Source organism: Aedes aegypti, chromosome 3, assembly GCF_002204515.2.
Source record: "Aedes aegypti strain LVP_AGWG chromosome 3, AaegL5.0 Primary Assembly, whole genome shotgun sequence".
Classification (NCBI taxonomy): domain Eukaryota; kingdom Metazoa; phylum Arthropoda; class Insecta; order Diptera; family Culicidae; genus Aedes; species Aedes aegypti.
Window position 1 is genome coordinate 138,057,458 of NC_035109.1, and position 19,073 is coordinate 138,076,530.

The window sequence follows — 19,073 nt, forward strand, 5'->3', positions numbered from 1 at the left end:
TTTCTTTGAACGGTCCAAATCTTGACGTTTCAAACCAGGCAATATGCCCCTCCCACGGAAAAAAATTCCTTAGCGTTGTAGAAATGTTTCCAAGGAGAATTCCACCACTTGCTAAGCTTAAAAGGGTCCATCTTCAAGCAATAGTTTTTGTAATAAGTACAAAAGTAAAGGATGGGCTTCATTTATAACGAGGCTTGCCTATCGGACTTAAAATTTTACGCCAAAAAGCTGATTTTCGATATTTTTGGTATTACTATTTGTTGCTTATAATTCTCAAAGATCTAATATTCGCAACATCATTTTTTCGCGGATATTTAAGATATGTAATCACATTTACGTGTTAAAGAAGCATCAATCACTTGAAAATGAAGTGGGGCTTATTGCTCGGTTGGGGCGCATTATGCCGATTTACCCTACTAGGCAATAACAATAGTGAACATAACACGTTTTCCAACTTGAAACGGTATATTTGATTGCTTACCAGCTATTTTTTTTTTCATTTTTGTCTCACTAGGCAACAAACATCTATCGGTTGAAGTAGTTTTACTGAATTAACATAAATTTCGCAACGAGTGTCCCTTAGCAGACTGCTAAGAAAGTGCAATATGTTTAAGGCAAGATTTTCAAGTGTTCATTCTTCGAAGTGTACCAAACTACACAAATGTTCTCATCAACAACAAATAGTTGCATCATTCCTGTGAATATTAGTCTTCATATTCTAGTGGTACAACTGGAAAAATCTCTTTTTGTTCCCACTGTTGCAATAATTGGCACTCCTACCCTATACGCACGTCACAACTTTTTAACTTCTAGTGCGAAAATGAGAAGTGCGTCATTAGAACCGTATTATACCACATGTAAAAGCTATCTTTGAATTCATGAATAATAGAAGTCTGTTTTATAGCAGCACTATGATGATCACCGACGTTGCTATAAATTTCCGCTTATTCTTCACTCGTACGTACATACTCGTACGTACGTACTCGTACTACTCAAAACAACAACTCAGTCCAATAGGTCATTGTTCTGAACCTTATCGTGTCCGCTACGGCTCAACCAGAAACAACACACGTTCAACGCGTGCAATTAATCTTCAACTTTGTTATTCCATCCGTTCCCCAAGGTAAGCCATATTGTAAACAAGAAAGATAACGATAGTTTCATCTGGCTGTTTCGTTTTATTCCAACAAAAGGCAACACGTTACAATGGAGCAATCCTGTTCGTCCATCGCGGATTTCTGGACCAGTTTCAAGCCTGTTGTACCGTACGCGCCATCGCCGGATTCGTACCAGCTGAAGGCAGAAGCCCCAGTTGAATATCTGGACTATTTGGATATTGAAGCATTTTACGACAGCGTCACCACCGGTGACGGGCCAACATGCTACGCTAAAGCCGATAGTCCATTTCTGTGGGGACAACAAGCCCAAAACTCTTCGTATTCCTACGTGGAAACTGACGATGGTCCTTTGAACCAGAATAACAACGAGTATTGTGAATTAACGACCTTTCAACACTCCGAAGATAATCCACAAATTGAGCACTACAGTTTGGTTGCTCAGGAAATTATCGTGCACACTATCGATGAATCCTCACTCGGTGTTTTTGAGCAAAAACCTGAACAAAATCTACCTCAAGGAGTTCCTCCAGTTGTGTCAGCGCACAACATGGACGAACCAGACAACCCTGTTACAATCAAGCAGGAATTGTCTGAACCCATTAAATCTGCACCTGACGAAAAAGTGACTTCGAAACAGAAAGTCACGTCGAGGTTGCCGCTGAAAAAGCGTCGTATTGTGTTTAGATTTCACAGCTCAACCGGTCAACATCCCTGTCCTGCTTGTGAACGTACCTTCAACCGCCCAAGTCACCTGACGCAACACTACAATGCTCATCATACGGGTCCCTTGGATCAGCGGTGCGAAATCTGTGGCAAACGGTACCGTCTACAGGAGGATTTGGAGAAGCATCAACTTCGCCACAAAGAGCAGAATAAATCGTTCGGCTGCGAGCACTGTCCGAAGAAGTTCAACTACAAGTTCGACATGGTTCGTCACGTGAAGGCTGTCCACACGGAAGCGCCCTTCAAGTGCCAGTTTTGTGAGAAAGGCGTTGTGCGGTACGATCATCTGCTACTTCACGAGAACAAACACCGGCGGATCAACAACAATGCTGTTGCCAAGGAGATTGCTAAGAAAGCCAAGAGGGCTAAAACCGGGAAAGTAGTGCGTGTCGTCTCCCAGAACAAGAAAGAGAAACCTGAGCCTGACTATAAAGTCGATGAACGTTTGGGAATAAATACGCATAACTAACTCAGAACGCTTTTCACACTCATTTATTATACGAATCATCCTACTGATTTGGTGTTGCCACTTTTTATCTTATTTCCAACATGAACTTGGTTTGGATGTCCATTTGCTATTGGTCTACTTTGAGTACAAAATGAGCTTCGTGGCAGTGTGGATAGCGGCATCAGCCGATTAGGCGTGTTGTGAGTGCCACGAAGTGAGTGAGAGTTCGATCCGCGCTCTAATCGCGGAAACATTTTGAACCACTGTGCTGTTGTGGCTCGAATCAGTCCTATCTGAAAAAGTAAGCATTGGGTTACAAACTTGTTTCCATACGATTATTAATATTTTTCCCAATAATCAAGTTTAAAACTTTCAAAATTTGCTTTTTACTCCTATACCTATTCTTGAAAAATATGAAGATGACCAAAATACGGTATATTGTTGTGTTACAAGGCGCGGAAATCTGTAGTGGCACTGATATGCGATTACCTTTAGTTTGAAAACTTTCTCATGTATGGGGCATTGTACCAATCTCAAATCTATCAGTATTGAGTTAACATAGTTATCAACGATATGCATTACTAACTTTGAATAATTGTCAAACTAATGTTCCATATTAGTGATTCTTTGCATGATTTTGTCTGTTCTTCTAAATTTATTTGATTTCATGAATGATTGATTTGGAATTTTAAAAATACGTACGTTAATGTTTTGCAGCTAGATTAGAAAAGCTCCTCTTTGGTTAGATAATCTATTATCTGTTAAAACTTGTCAAGAAACATGTGCTTGAAATCCACACAGTACAGTTTTGAATTTACACTAAAAAATAGGCAGATATCTCACAAAATTTCCGACAGGGATCTCTTTAAATCTTGGACATGACTTTCATGTAAAACAAAACTCTTGCGGTTTTTCCAAGATATCTACTTCTCTCTGGCATTACGTCCCAACTAGGACAGAGCCTGCTTGTCAGCTTAGTGTTCTTATGAGCACTTCCACAGTTATTAACTGAGAGCTTTCTTTGCCGATTGACCATTTTTATATGTGTATATTTTGTGGGAGATTAGAAGATGCTTTACGCCCTGGGAAGCCGAGAAGATTTCTTTTTCGGAAAGAATATACATCTCAAAAACTAAAAAAAAAACATACAATTCTACCCCATTACCCAACAACCCAATGCCAACACCCCGAATTCCATTATCCCGAATGTACCATTACCCCTAATTCCATCACCCCGAATGCTATTTCTCCGAATTTAGAATTATCTTGACATGATGATATTGATGACATTTCCCCATCATATTGAAATTCGGGGTAATGTGTCGGTGATGGGTCGTTCGGGGTTTTGGAATTCGAGGTAATGGCGTTCGGGTTAATGTCATTCAGGGTAATGGGATTCGGGGTAATGGGGTAGAATCAAACATACATCGTTGAAAAATTGACAGCAAGATTGTCCGACATTTCCCCGAAAACCATTTCCCCGAAGGATTTTCTCCCGAAAATCATTTCCCCGAATGCACTGTTTCCCCGAATGTACTGTGCCCCCGAAAGCTTTCTGCAAACACATTTTTTATTTTTTTTTTTCTCAACTAGCAGAGTAATAGACTGAATTCAGTTAGTCAGGTAATCGCTTAAAACTAATGATTCTCTTATGAACGATTTGAATCGAGAAACGACAGACGAGATATTTGGATTGGAAATCGATGACAGTTTTTATTGGAAGCCCTGCTTTTAAAAATATGTTAAACATTAAGTTTAGTATTAAAAGTCAGGGTGCAGGTCGTTGGCCCAAATTCCGTTAGGCCGAATGTCTTTAGGTCTAAGACCATTAATTGATCATTTTTTTTTTCATTTCATAAGGCTAACACATTTAGTAGTGTTTTTTCCTTCTTTTAATCAAAGGCTATTGTTTCTGATTATATTTCACAGCAGATATTGTGGGCTTCTAGGTAATGCAAATTATCCTGATCGAAAACTAACTAGACCTTACAATTCATTCGGCGGCTTCTAGGTAACGCAAATAAGACTGACCAATCCCTGTTAGTTATCCATTCGACCTTACAGTTCATTAGAACTATCGGTCATTATCGGCCTAGCGACCCTTTCGTCCTAACGGCATTCGGCCTAATGACTTTCGGCCTAACGACATTCGGCCTAACGGTAATTGGTCCTAACGGGATAGAACCAAAATTTTATTATGCTAAGAATAGCAATAAAAATGTAAAAAATGTAGAAGGTGTGTTTTGAAAGATTATCCAAGAGGTGAGCAAATCTGATGCCTTATGTCGTTTGTCCGGACATAATTTATCTTAATGACATCTGGCTGAACGGGCATCTACAAAATTATTAAATAAAGTTTTACTGATTGAAAACTTTGTCCATGATTCAAAGGCGTGACTCAAAAGGGACGTCTTGATCTTCACTGCTGAGTCGATAAGTTTGTTCGGGACGCATCTGACAGATTAGTGCATCGTTTCGAGGCTATTATTCGATCATTGCTTCCGCATTAGTAGTTTATCTCCCATAAAGCATAGGCAAATGTTCTATTTTTTTTCTGTAACAATAAATTGATACCATAAAAGCTACTTGTTTTACAATTTGTAAATATCCCCTCTTTGAACACTTCTACTTTATTTTAGTGCTCTAATAATCATTTTTTTAGGAACATAATTCACTGCGACCAATATTGAATCTATTTTAGTATTTCTCGTGTCCTTTGTTTAGTGCATGTCGTATTACTTTGTCACTATCGAGTTTCACTGGTAGATCTTTACCCCATAACGCACCACTAAAAGGTGTTCATTTTAAATCTAGACTTTTCTTTTTTCAATCGTAGGCAGTTCTTTGAAGCTTAGCAAAAAAAAAAGACAATTTACCAAAGGCTGCACAGACTGAACATTCACAAACATTAGGCAACGGACAACACGGAACACCCAGTAGTCCAGTGATGAATTTTTCGTTTGACGAAAAGTTTTCACCGACTGGAACGGGAATCGGACCCACGCTTCGTGGCACTCACAATACGCCTAAACGACTGACGCCGCTAACCGCACGGCCACGAAGCCCACAAGCAGTGTTAATATTGTTCTGCTTACAGCTTTTCCTCATTTCAACAGGAATTTTCCCTTCTTTAATTAGAAGGCAATTCTTCAAAGATATCAATAAAAAATGTCAGAGCTACTGAAACATTAAACAAATATTGTTCTGGTCATTTTCTGCTATTTTTCCAATTTTTATTTATAGTATTCATTATTAACACTTCACTTCATTTGATGTTTTCGGCTATTAGTTTTAGGTCATTTTCGAAAAAATTGTTTCCAATGAAGATATTTATCTTTAAACTGATTTATTGTCAGGAAATTAAAATAGAAGCATGGTGTTAATAGTTTTTAGAAGGAAAAATCGATGTCTAGTTATGTAGGGAAAGATATAATAGATTCTTTAATTAGCCTACCATACTAATGCTTGGCTTATTGTAGTGATAGTCCGCCATAAAGGTATTAAGTATTTGAAAGAATAATCCTTTGACTAAATGAATACATGGCAAACGAACATTTAACCGAATAATGAATCTTTGCGAAATATTCCGAAACAATTTGAAAGAACAGCCTATCATTAAAAGAAGGGAAAATTCAAATTGAAATATTATCAGCTAATTGCCAATAATTATTGAAACAGTTTAAATAAAATAAAAGCTCATAATTCTAAGAAGGCACAACTCATCCAAATGTCCATTCGCCCAAATGTCCATAAGCCAAACAGCCATAGGCTAATCATACCGCTTACAATGAAACTGCCTATCATGAGCTTGTACACATCATTTTGAACACCAGTTACTTCAGACACATGGATTTTATAGCAAATGTGACAAATTTTCATCTAACCTAACATCAGCTAGCACGTTAGACACCTTTTGGCAGCAGGATTATGAATAACTTTAAGTATGTAGCTAACATTAAGATTTTTTCGGGGAAATGGTTCATTCGGGAAAAAAGTTTTCGGGGAAGTGGTTCATTCGGGAAAACATCATTCCGGAAAATTGCATTCGGGGAAATGGTTTTCGGGGAAATGTCGGACAATCGACAGCAAACGTAAAATTTTCTGAACTTTCAAGAAAAAATGAGAACAGCAATAGCCCTTTTTGTCCCGAGGCCTTCAAAACACGAAAAAATGGAATTTTTTGATTTTTTTTTCATGTAAAAAAATATTTTTTGTGAAATCTTAAATTTTTTTTTTGAAAAGTCATAATCATTAGATTTTATTTTGTCCAAATTGTTAATCGGTCAAATGGTTCAAAATATATGATTTTTTTAAAAAATAAAAATTTTGCAAAGTCGCAATTTTTTGGTCACTTTTTTCGGAAATGGTCACCCTAATCAAAAAATCCAAAAACACGTGTATCCTTATTTCGGATAAGGAATAAAATAGCAAATTTCCACGGAATTCGGTGACCCACTAGATCGGTTTTTCATGGAATGGCTGCAAATTGGGATTTTGTTGGCTTGACGAGAAACAAGAAGATAAAGAAAGATTCAAAATAATTTGGATGAACAAGTAGAGTGTCATCCTTTTGCTTAAATTCCTAACGATTTACTTAAATTTATACATCTGCAGGTCAAGTAATAGGCCTTAATTTTCTGAATAATTATTTTGAAAATAACTCAATCGATCATTCTGCAGGGCTGGTAGTATTTAACCCCTCTACCGGCAGCTTCATTTTTTACTAGAAGGGTTTTTTGAGAACTTGTGAAAAAATGGTGGTGAAATACCGAGAAACAAAATAGTTATTGCGATTTGATTTTTTTTTTCTTGGGGTTAAAAATGAAGCTGCCGGTAGAGGGGTTAAGTGCCTTGAATATAGGAACTTTAGAGACCCCTAGCTTGAAAAAGAGACAAGATAGAAACCAAAACGAGACCGAACATGGACCGAACAGAAACAAAAAAAAATAAAACGTAAAAACTAAATGTGAGATCGAAATCCGTACACCTAAGAAATTAATCTAAATCCGTCCATTTCATACAAAACGCCTACTATCTGCATGAAGTTTACGGATTTTGAGCCTGTACGGATTTCGGTCTCCCACTGTAATCTAAATGGAATAAAAAAATTGCAGTTTTATTCTTCATAATAGAATCAGGTCAGACATTTTTTGATATTCCTCGTGACATTACAACAGTATTACTGCTTGGGTGGTAGGTCATTTGGCATAAAGTCGTTTGGCATAATGAGTCTGAAACCAAGCATTTCCAAGCAAAATGACACTTTATTCAACAATCATATGCTCTTGAATAAACTAAAGCATATAAGGAAAGTTATTGCCAATAGAATTTTATTATTTATCCAGAATTTACTTTTCTTTCAAGTATAAATTCTTCTTTTGAGTATCGTTATTGGAATAAATTAATACACTGAAAATTTTGATATATTAAGCACAAATTTAGGTATAAAACTGTTTATTTAAAATTTAAATAAATTTAACCTTCTTTTATACATAGGCTGTTATTTGGAGCTATATTTTTTAAATATTTTTTGCTTCCCACTGACAAAAAGGGCGGCAATCGATATGTCGTTCCCCCGAATGCCAGTTCTCCGAATATCCCGTTTCCCCAAATAGCCCACTTCCCCGAAAAGTGTATGGCATTCATAATTGTCGTAACTTTATAAATTTCAGGGTGGTGAACGAACTGACCATTTAATATGCACCCTTCTTCAATTAATTGGTGGTTCTTTCGAGTTTAACCGTCTTCAGCATTTTTGCCAACATGTGTATAGCCGAGAATGACAGAATACTTCCTTCTTTTGATTGTCTATCGTTTTTTTCTCGTTCACTATCCAACCACTGAAGACTATTATAGCACCTATTTAAATTGCACCACTTTTCGGGGAAACAGGTCATTCGAGGAACTGGCATTCGGGGAACCGACAATCGGAGAAAAGACATTCGGGGAAAAGTGGTACAATCATTTCGATGATTCTGAACGCAATTGTTGATGTCTTTTTGTTTCATTATGCCGCAATATTTTTTGGCGTCCAATCTTCTATTAATTTAATCATAAATTTCGCCTTCTTTCAAAATAGGCTGTTCTTCATATTTGTACTGCTTTAAATTTTATTATTTAGTAAAGCTAAATGTAAATTATATTTTGCTGTTTTATCAGCTCTTGCAAGACGTGCTGTTATAATGGTATTTACTTTAGAACCTTTCGATAATAGACGGTGTTTTTATGTACATTTCAAAAATTAAAAAGTATATCGAATCGTTGAAAAGTTTTGCTACAAATATTAACTTTTTAAAATGTGTTGTTCATTTGAGTTATGCTGTGAGAATTTTTTTTGCGTTAAAGGTTAAGTTTGTATTATGCTGCAGTAATAGATCTTTGGATTAGAGCTTTTAATATTCTGCAGCGAACTATTCTATGATCGTTCCCTCTATTTATAACTGCAAACTTTCTTTGCCAATTTACTGCTTTCAAATATGTATATCGCAAGCTCAAAGATACTCAATGATCTGGGATGTAGAGAAATTTATTATCCGAAATAATTTTCCACTAGACCTGTTACGATTTTTATTTAGTAATGCTATCTAATGTCACAACAATTTTTGACATTCATAGCTTGGAAAGTCTCTGAAGGAACACCATGCTCGTTGAGAACCTACCAAAAACTTTTGCTATCGACTTGGTGGTGTTGATTTCGGTAAAAGCTTCAAAAATGTCAACATTTATTCTAATTCGATCATTATGCCAAACGGCCGTTATGCCAAACGACCATTATGCCAAACGGGGTACAATAAAAACAAACCTAACATAACTCTGAGGAAAATTTTTTAGACTAAACTCTCGGGAAAATGCCTAATGGAATCCTTAAGAAATTCTTGCAGCGACTATTATATCTATTTTTGGAAATACATAGGGAAAATTCTTAAAGTTTCCTAAGGCAACCTGAAGAATTTTGTTAGATCCTTGAAAATGCTCGATCAGCACTTGCTAGGATAATATTTTGAAACTATTCTGAGAGAAATTAAAAAGAAAAATGCTTGAAGGAGTTCTCAAAGAAAGATTTTTAAAAGGAAAAATCTTGATGTGATTCTTAAAACATATAAATACTAGAGCGTTTCTTTTGAGTTTCACATCAGATTTTTGGTAGATTCCTCGCAAGATCTACTGCGGAATGTTGATGAAACTTCCAAATGTGTTCGGTAGGATCTTTGGTAAAAATCTGATTTTTAGTTGGACTCCAAGAATTATTCAAAAAGTTCATCATGGCTCAGTTTTACATAAACATGACATCATGGCAATTTTACATAAACATGGAATCTTAGGACCGTCATTTAGAAATTGAAGCAAAATATGATTTACTTTTGTAGCAAACCAGTTTTTTTTTCGTTGTCCAGGGAGGGGGCTGCTACTCTCTGGCTACGCCCATATAGGGTAACCAATATATTTTGGACCCCCTGGGCCATTTTCCTGCAAATTTTCCAGTTTAAATCGAAAGACCAATGCATGCCATTTGGAAAGATAAGACCATACCGCACTTGCATCAAGCATTTGTGCATGGAAAATGTGTTTATTTTATCTGAAATTAATTTAATTTAATCGGTTTATCCATGCAACCGTTACAACACGTTACACACAGAAATTGAAGACGTCAGAAATTTTTCAAATGTAAACAAAAACTATTTTCAAATTTCTGAACTAAAAGCGTTGAATTTCTTCGGTTTTCCATAGTCAATCGATTGATTATTCTATGGGCAAGCATATTATACAACCAGTGCTGTGGACTTTGTCGCCAAACGATAAAAAATGCCGGGGGTCCAAAATATATACCTTGAGGGTCCAAAATGTATTGTTGTGTCCAAAATAATGAAAAACAGTGCATCACATTTCAATTATTTTCGACGTCTTTTGGATCCTACATGACCGTATGGGCATTTTTATCTCGTAGAGGAAGTTTTTTTCTACATTTTGGTATGTCATTTGACTTGGTTACGCTGTGCAATTAAATTATTGGGACAAAAATGTAAAATAACTTCCTTAGGGGGTCCAAAATACGACCGTTACCCTACAAGATTGCTAAAGAAAAGCATATATTTTATTCTAGGGTTGAGTAGCATGACTTTTCGAACTGGGACGCTCTTAGTATATGTATCTGCATTCTTTCAAGAGACAGTCATCATTCAAATTGAAAATACCAAACACTAAAATTGTATTACGCATTCCGAAGGAAGTATCATTTAATTATCATTGCATAAAATGGTTCACAATCAGACTTAACATTCAGACTCATATCAGTAAGTTTGTATAATTTAGATTTTTATCGTTCTTCTCACGGGGATTTCTGTTTACTGGGGTTGGTACACATTAACAATTGTCTCTACACTCTGGTTACATAATCACTGTTTGTCTTGCTCTGTTTAGATTATTCAAATCTAATTTTGTTTAATCAATGCCAATCATGACATTTGTTACATAAAAGTCTTCTTCATCCAATCACTGAGAACCAGTTGTTCTTGCTGAAACACTAAACATTCATACATTTAAAATGTTATCATGGCATTTTTCTTGACTTAAAGTCTAATGGTATTCTCATTTGACTTTACATTTGCATTGTAAAGAAACATCATTTGTTACAATAATCTAAACCTAATGCGCTCAAATTTCCCTTGAAATCGACAAACACAAATCACCGCTCACTCCATCTTTCGCTTGCGTCCCCTCTGCTTCCGATTATTCTCCTTTTCCTCTTTGTCCAGTGCTTTCTTCAGCTCCCTCAGCTCTCGGTTGTCGTGACTGATCATGTGCGCCATCATGTGATCGCGCCGTGCAAAGGCCTTCGAGCAGCCTTCCTTCATGCAGGAATGGGCCGGCGTCCCATGATGCGTATCGTAGTGACGGTCGCGATCCTTCATGTGTCTGTAGCGATTGTCGCACTCGCTACATTTCCACTGCTTCATGCCCGGATCGTGGTTCTGTTGGTGCTGACGCAAGTCACGCTCCGTGATGTAAGACTTACCGCAGATATTGCACCGGAATGGTCGATCCTCTTCGTGTTTTTGGCGCCAGTGCTGCTGGTAGCTGCCTTGTTTGCCGAACTCCTTGTCGCAGATATGGCAAAACACTTTACTCCCATACGTGAGGTTAACTTTGCGTGGTTTCATCTTCGGAGTGGAGTTTTCGGAAGACGATGCTTCCGGACGATCGACTCGGTAAATTTCTTCTACCGGGTAGGTTGTGCTGGAGCCGGCGGAAGGAATGATGTACTTATTCTGAATTTGGACGTAATCGGCTGATGGGTCGATGGTTTGGACAACTGCCTCTTGTGAAGCTGATTCCGTTAATACGGGAATCATAGCGGATGGCTGGCTAGGATGTGGTTGCAACAATATGTGGAATGTTGGCATTTGATCCGAGCTTGGAGATGATTCAGGAACATAAATGTAATAGGTTGGAGAAGTCTCCGAGGTTTCCGGACTATCCGAAGCCAATTGCACGGAAGAAATGTATTCAGCGCAAGTCAATCCAGGAGCCGGTTCTATTGTATCGGCTGGTTCGCAACACGTGTCAATCGATGCTTCAATTGTGTCCGCCGGAGATTCTTGGTCTGACTGCGTCGCCAACGTGAATATTGGAATTGTCGTTTGCTCTGTCACATTATCGTCATCAGTCTTTATTGTGACTGGAGGATTCGAATTTGGTGCACTCTGTTGCGTGTAATACGGAATGTAGGTGAATGGAGAAAAAGATGTTTGCGCCAGGAACACTTCTCTGGGTGTCTGGTAAGTCACCTGACTTGGCGCAGGCATGACTCTTGCTCGCTCCGGTTGCTGCTCATGGTAAATTGGCTCACTTTTTATCTGCTGTACTATATCAAAGCAACATTGTTCTTGTTTTTCACTAACTTGATTCACATTAATATCACCACTGATGTTTGAATATCCCTGTGAAATTTCGACTTTCGGCGTTTGAACAGCATTTATCATCCGAATGTAGTTATAGTTAGCCTCCATTTGCTGGCTTACCGAAGTGAAACTGCAATTTGAAGCAGGCTGCTGAACTGTTTGCAAATGTTCTACTGCTTGATTCCACATATAAGGAGACGACTGTGGAGTCAGCACAGCACTGCTAGTCACTTGATTCTTCGGATCCGTATCATTGTTCTTCCCCATAGACACCACATCACTTTCTTTGTTCGCTTCAACTGGAGACGAATCCGGAGTCAGCAGCGATCGGTTTAGCTCCGCATACAATGCATCCATGTCGCACTGATCTATCGCATTGTGATCCCACGAACTGTTGAGCAATTCGTCCAACTCGTCGATGTGATTCGGCACATTCACGTCGTTGAGCAGTGAATTCGTTGGGAACTCCATTTTTAACGCGGCTTTTCTCCCGGCTTGTACTGACACTTTATTTGTTTTCACTAATTTCGCATTATACTGGATTGTCCCCAGTTTTCGTACCTAATCGCTGATCAATAATGATGGGGATCCTTACTGGAGCACGTCCAGCTGCTGAGTGGCAATCGTGTAGCGAGTGCAGACGACTTTTGAAGGGTTTTTTATGATACCTGGCCAACTACACATACCCGGTTAAAAATTCTACAGAGCGAATTAGGTGGAGCTGTATCTTAGCGAAGACGAGGTAGAAAGCGAACTGACTTCGATACTTTGGGGAAAGATGTTCCCGGAAAAATGCGTTGGGTATGAACCAAGTCAGTTGGGGTATGAATGATATGTTTAGTATGTACCCTTGCATTTCAGGGCGTTAAAGCTGTAGTGAAGATGCTTACTCTCACACTAGCAAATAATATAGAACTATTCTAGCATCCTAGAAAAACTTATTTTGTGTGATGTTAACGATAATTTCATTGAATAATAAGTTCTACAAAATATCATTTGCAATGATTTGGTGAATTCGTGAGCCAAATCCTATATAAAGAACATCGTTTGTAGTTATGACAGTTTTTAAAGCCACAAAAACAATGATTGATTTCAATCTAGCAAACTTATATCAGTTTATAGAGATTCTTTAAATTTTGGAGCCAAAATGTTGAAAATTAAAAGCAAAAGTATTGGGATCAAATCCATATTGATCTGTATGTGAATCTGTAGCACGCTTTTCATCAATTCAATAATAGAAAACACAATATTTCGGAAGTAACTTGAAATTTTCAGCATTGCAGGGCTGTTACAACAGTAGCGAATTTCGCGATTCTCGCGGATTTCGCGGTTTTCGCGGAGTTGTAGCGGTGTTGGTACGCCAGGCGCGAAAACCGCGAGTGACTGAAATTCTGTCGCGAAAATCGCGGATTTTCCAAATCATACAACAAAAATCTCCAATAATTTTTTTTTGATACGTCTAGTTGTGCAGTTTATCATTAGGAAATTTGTATTTAAAAATGTATACTTTCCTCATCTCATTGAGTGCACTTGATAGTTAGTCACCACTCACCAGGGCCCAGTTTTGCTGTTTAGTTATTATTGTTTGCAGGTATTTTTTTTTATTTTCCTTCGACAATTTGAAATATTTCGAATATTAAGGGTTACCCGTCATATAAAGGGTGAATTCGTCATTGATTTGAGGAAATAGTGGTTCAAAATCAAGTTTATATGAAAGAAAATGTATTCACTATATACAATTCTCCAGCTGAAACACAGTGAGCTCAATTTCATCGTATTGGTTTCAGTTTCAAGTTTCGATGATGACTGAAGGCTAGGATTCATTGTGTATCTAGATACAATATCGGAAAAAATATCAGTTAAATAATTTGCTTACGGTCCTTACGGTCATCGGAGAAGGGAAAGAATGTTAGCTAGGTAAGGAGTGTATTTAAAACGGTATATCTCAGAGCATAGTTCATCTTTTTGGAAGCTTTTTTCATGCAAATCTTCATCATGTCATCAAAAATTGAAGCAGCTAAAAAAATATTGAATAATATGCAGTCTTAATCAACAACAAGGTTTATAAAGCATGGAAAATAAAATCTTGCACAAAATTATATTTTTGAAGTGTCTTCTGAAGATTCGATGATTTGTATTGAACAAAATATATATCAAACAAAATAGGATGAAAAGCTTATTCTATCGGAAAATATGTTTACTTCATACAGCACGTAAACAGAACATCAAAAAAATAAATTATTGCTCTAAAAAAGCTCAATTATTGGAATAAGGTCGGTTTTAGAAAGTCACTTTTGTTTAATCAACTTTTGAAGCTCTGTCATATACAGTGGTAATTATATAGAGTCATATTTTTTGCATACGTTACTTCATAAATATGCAAAAAAAACTTTTCCATCAAAAAAACATTTTTTATTTATTACAATCATTCGATATTAGCATTAACGTGTAGCGAGAGGTCCTTAAAATCGACTTTTTTCGATTTTTGTATTTGCTCTTAAATGCTTGTTAATGAATTTTTCAAAATATTGTTTACACTATGTCATAAGAGTTGTGGCACAGAATATATTAGCATAAACAAAAAATATTTTTTTCTTTAAATTTAACACATTTATTAACATATCATTTTTTTCAGAGGTGTGCAAGATTTTCATCGACATCTGTTAGTAATTTGCAAAATTATCATGCAAAATGCCACTTTCTTGAAATAATATCACCGCATCATCATTTTTAAATACATTGTAAAGCATTTCTGATCAAAACATTGTTTGTAGGTTATACATTATACCATTATTTTTGAGACTGTTTTGAAAGTTTGCGACTACTTTTCGATACACTCCTTAACCATTGTTATTAAAGATCGAGTATACCTCTGCATATCCACATTTGAAGTGGAAAAGATATTGGGTTAGTGGGATAAGGAAAGGATATTGGGTTAGTGGGATAAGGAAAGGATCTTCGAGTTTTCACTCCTAGCCAGATGCTCGATATTACTTGATATACGCATTGTTCGTCGAACAAATGTTCATTTCTGCCAAGTGCCATCACAAATCTTGAATTTCATTTGTTTTATAATATCATCAGATTTCGTAGAGGTTCCATCGAAATTAGTTGCTCAAATCTGGAGCCAAAAGGTTGGGCATCTTGTATGTAAAGTCGATAAAGTCCAATGTACTGTATATTGGCCAATTACTGTCGGACTAATGAAATATTACCGTAATCCGGGGTCATTTGGCGAAATTGGTCGATACTAAAAAGCAATACCTTTTAAGGATACGTGAAATGATTTCAAACAGTTTTATTTTTATAAATATAGTTTTGCACAGAAATATTAACAATTTTATTATGTGTAAGCAATACTGTTGGAAAAGTCAGTACTAAACAATCCGCTGGTGCTTATTATATGCAAAGTTTGAGTCCTATTTGAATTGTGTTGTCAGCTTAAATGTGGACTATTGAAGTCGATTTTAAAATCATACTACATATCTAGCAGAGTTGTTCAATCATAAAAACGGTTAATTTCGGAAAAAGTGCTTATTACAATGTAGCTAACCTACATTTAGGTATATTATTCTGGTTTCCAATGTAAAACTTCGTAATAAAATGGTCAAATACAAAAGCTGTTAGAATTTTTCACGTCATTTTCTGTATCAGGGGACCTACACGCAGCAAACTGGACTTTCGAATTTCATACATTTGCCTTATGAAAGGTGGAACGATTATTGCAATACGAACGCTTTATGTAACGTTTTAGCATCACTCGACATCAAGGCGTTGATAGGCGCGTGGTGTACGCTCGGGCCTATCGATCGCAAGGTTCTTGGTTCGATTCCAGGTTGCCGCGAAAACGTATTTTGTTTTCAAATTCTGGTTTCATAAGGCAAATTTATGAATTTTAATCCGATTTCTTGTGGCGAATTTTCATAAGGGGTTCCTATGATTATCGATAGTCCATTTGCCTGAGTGCATATTTCTCGCGAAACATTACTAAAGGACCTATATACAAATGAGAGGCTCTCTTTGTTTACTTTCTCTTTGATCAATAGCTGAGTCACATTAACCTCTTCTGTTGCGTTTTTTTTGGATGAAACGATAGTCAAGGAAATTGCCTTTCGATCTGTAGTGAAAAACTTTCCAAAAGCTTCAGTATTCCACTGTTATAATCGAAAGAGAGCGAGAGAGGAGAGAATCTCTCATTTGTACATAGGTCCTTTAGTAATGTTTCGCGAAATTTAATAGATGGAGACATTTATTATTCTTAATTTTGCTTTTTTTATGATAATCCATTTCGTCCAAGAGGATCGTTTTCAATTTTTAATTTTCGAGCTATTTTCCTGATACATTTAATATTATTTCCTAAAAAGTTAGTTACATACACTAATGGAGATCAACTAAGTACTGGTTTTGCCGAAATTAAGTTGACAATATCACAGTTCCTAATTACGGTACTATGAAAAATGCATCATAGAACACAGAAAATTATTAAAACAATTAAGTTTCATAACAATGTTTTTTTTTTACGAAAAATTGACATGAAGATTTCAATGACAATTGGAATATTTTTTTGTGGCGCGGATTGGTGCTTCCAGGCGCGAATCGAATTTCGCGGATAACATTTTGAAGTTGTTGTAACAGCCCTGGCATTGTCATTTTGATAGTTTTCTATTTCTCAAGAAAAAATATTTCTTGAGAAAACTTACAATAAGCACATGTTAATCAATTTCAAAACTGCCAAAACTTTATAGCGGCTTTTCGCTTTCTAGGTGAAGGGGGTTTTCCGCGATTCCGCTGGATTAGTGGTTCGGTCGATAATATAATGTGTGATTATTGTAATTGATTGTTTTGAAGATCAATGGTAGTTTTGATGTGGGGCGAAGATTTGTTACAAATATTGAATTGAATGGCGAAAAATAAAAGTAACCGACAGTGTGAAAATTGCGGATTGATGGTGTTTTATTGGAGGTATGAAAAAGCAGAATTACCAGGACTTGGATTTCGCTTCATTTGTTATAGTTGAACACAATTTCTGCAAGGCATGACAGGATTTTCAGTGAAACTATTTCTTTTATATTTTTTACCAATAATATAGTATATGTAATATTTATTTTAACAATAATCATAAGAATTGTGACGAAATTAATATGTAAAATTCAAACAGAATGAGAAATCATATTTTAAAACCATCGTTTTAGAGAAACCAATGCATGCATACACTTCAACTTGGTTCCGTTCAATAAGCAATAGGCTCAAAAACATGTCAAGCATGAAAATAAAGCTCTTTTTAGCTCTTAAAAAAACCTTATTGTATGAGAGAAAAATCAGCATGCGATGGAAATTCTTTATTATAGAAAAAGCTTATGGAACTTATATTTTTTTCAGAAGTTTTTTTTTTCTAAAGCAGATATTCTTATAGTATATTTTAATGAGTTGCTTTGACAACAACGTTTGACCATGAACATGATTGATAAAAACAGAAAAACAATGTTCAAGGTGTTTTTAATGAACAAATAAATATGTAGCTATCAGTTGTATCGGTTAGAAAACCCATTAACCTTTAACCGACATTAAGGTTTCAAAATTCTGTATCTTCGCCATCGTTTGATCGATTCTGATGAGATTTTTTGGAAAAATCACAAATATGTTAGGTGCTGAGTCACTTGGGCTACTTTTCTCGCCCGAATTGTCTGAAACTTTGCAATAAGAGGCGCAATAGTACGACGCATATTGTGGTCAAATATGAGCTCTGTAGCTTAAAAAATCACACTGCCGAAGTGAATCAAAAATCTAAAGCCAAGAATAGGATCCGGCTCTTTATATTGTTTTACTCATGTATCAAAATTTTTGATTCGGTGATATTCCAGAATAAGGTGCGAGTTTGTTTGGGTATTATGGAGAAAATGCAAAAAAAACGAACAGTATCATACATTATAAAAAAAAATCATTTGGAAAATTATATAAACTTTACATGATAAGGAATGAATGATTTCCCAAAATATCTCGAACTGAGACAGGAATATCATGACCCAAACTAATTATACTTTCCAGTATTTTTTCTCTAGGTGCATCAAAACGACAACATTCAATCTATGTTGTTGATCTATGTCTTCATATGATTTAAAACATTCACAAATATTTGAATCTGTGGTATTCATGCGGTACAAATGACTACTACAAATGTAATGATTAGACATTAAGCTGGAAAAAGGAACAAATAAAATTACGTCCAACAGGAAGATGTCGGAACAGGGGAAATAGTTTAAGATTCGGATAAATGTAATAACAATATCGACCCTGTATGACACTTGTATTGCAAGAAAGTTACCAATAATTTATTGAATGTTTTTTTTTTTCAAATTAGTAAAATATCCCGAATGATTAATGCCGCGTTTATATATTCGTCCACGAAAAACACCAAGTTTTGCCAATAAATCAGCCTGTTCATTACCATAAATATTGCAATGAACTAGAATCCAAACAAATTAAATGACAAATCCTATAGAATATAAATCATATAATAACCCTTTTATTGATAAAACTATATGATGGGTTTTGATAATAAAGCTAAGGGAATTCAAAGCTTGAACACAGCTCAGGCTATCTGAACAATAGAAATAAGAGTAGTAGAACGCTAAAAGCGCTGATCTCACAAAACTTATTTTAATTATTATTACCTTAAATTATGGTTTTTCATTGTTTGTTCAATACCATGTCGTTGTTTTGGTTTTTATAATTAATTTGACACTTTGATGCCCGGTACTCACGCTGTCAATTCGTGGCAAACTAGATGTTGGTAACACGAACAGCAGTGACATTAGTATTCTTAGGTTAATGCTTCTACTATCTGAACACACCACAAATATATTAGATGTATAATTTTTGATCAAA

General features: G+C 36.0%; 2 protein-coding genes across 13 annotated transcripts in view; both read left to right on the forward strand.

Annotated features, from left to right (window-relative positions):
• Positions 1 to 19,073, forward strand: part of LOC5567272 — a 286,367-nt gene that overhangs the window by 169,886 nt on the left and 97,408 nt on the right. The gene's annotated exons all lie outside the window — the stretch shown is intronic.
• Positions 950 to 2,317, forward strand: LOC5567275 (zinc finger protein with KRAB and SCAN domains 5). Its single transcript, XM_001651634.2, has 2 exons — positions 950 to 1,123; positions 1,194 to 2,317. Exon 2 carries the CDS (start codon positions 1,207 to 1,209, stop codon positions 2,308 to 2,310), a length of 1,104 nt encoding a protein of 367 aa, XP_001651684.2. The 5' UTR covers positions 950 to 1,123; positions 1,194 to 1,206; the 3' UTR covers positions 2,311 to 2,317.

What these genes read in the sequence shown, in the direction of transcription:
- LOC5567275 (XM_001651634.2), top strand. Translation starts at nt 1,207, where the DNA reads ATGGAGCAATCCTGTTCGTCCATCGCGGATTTCTGGACCAGTTTCAAG.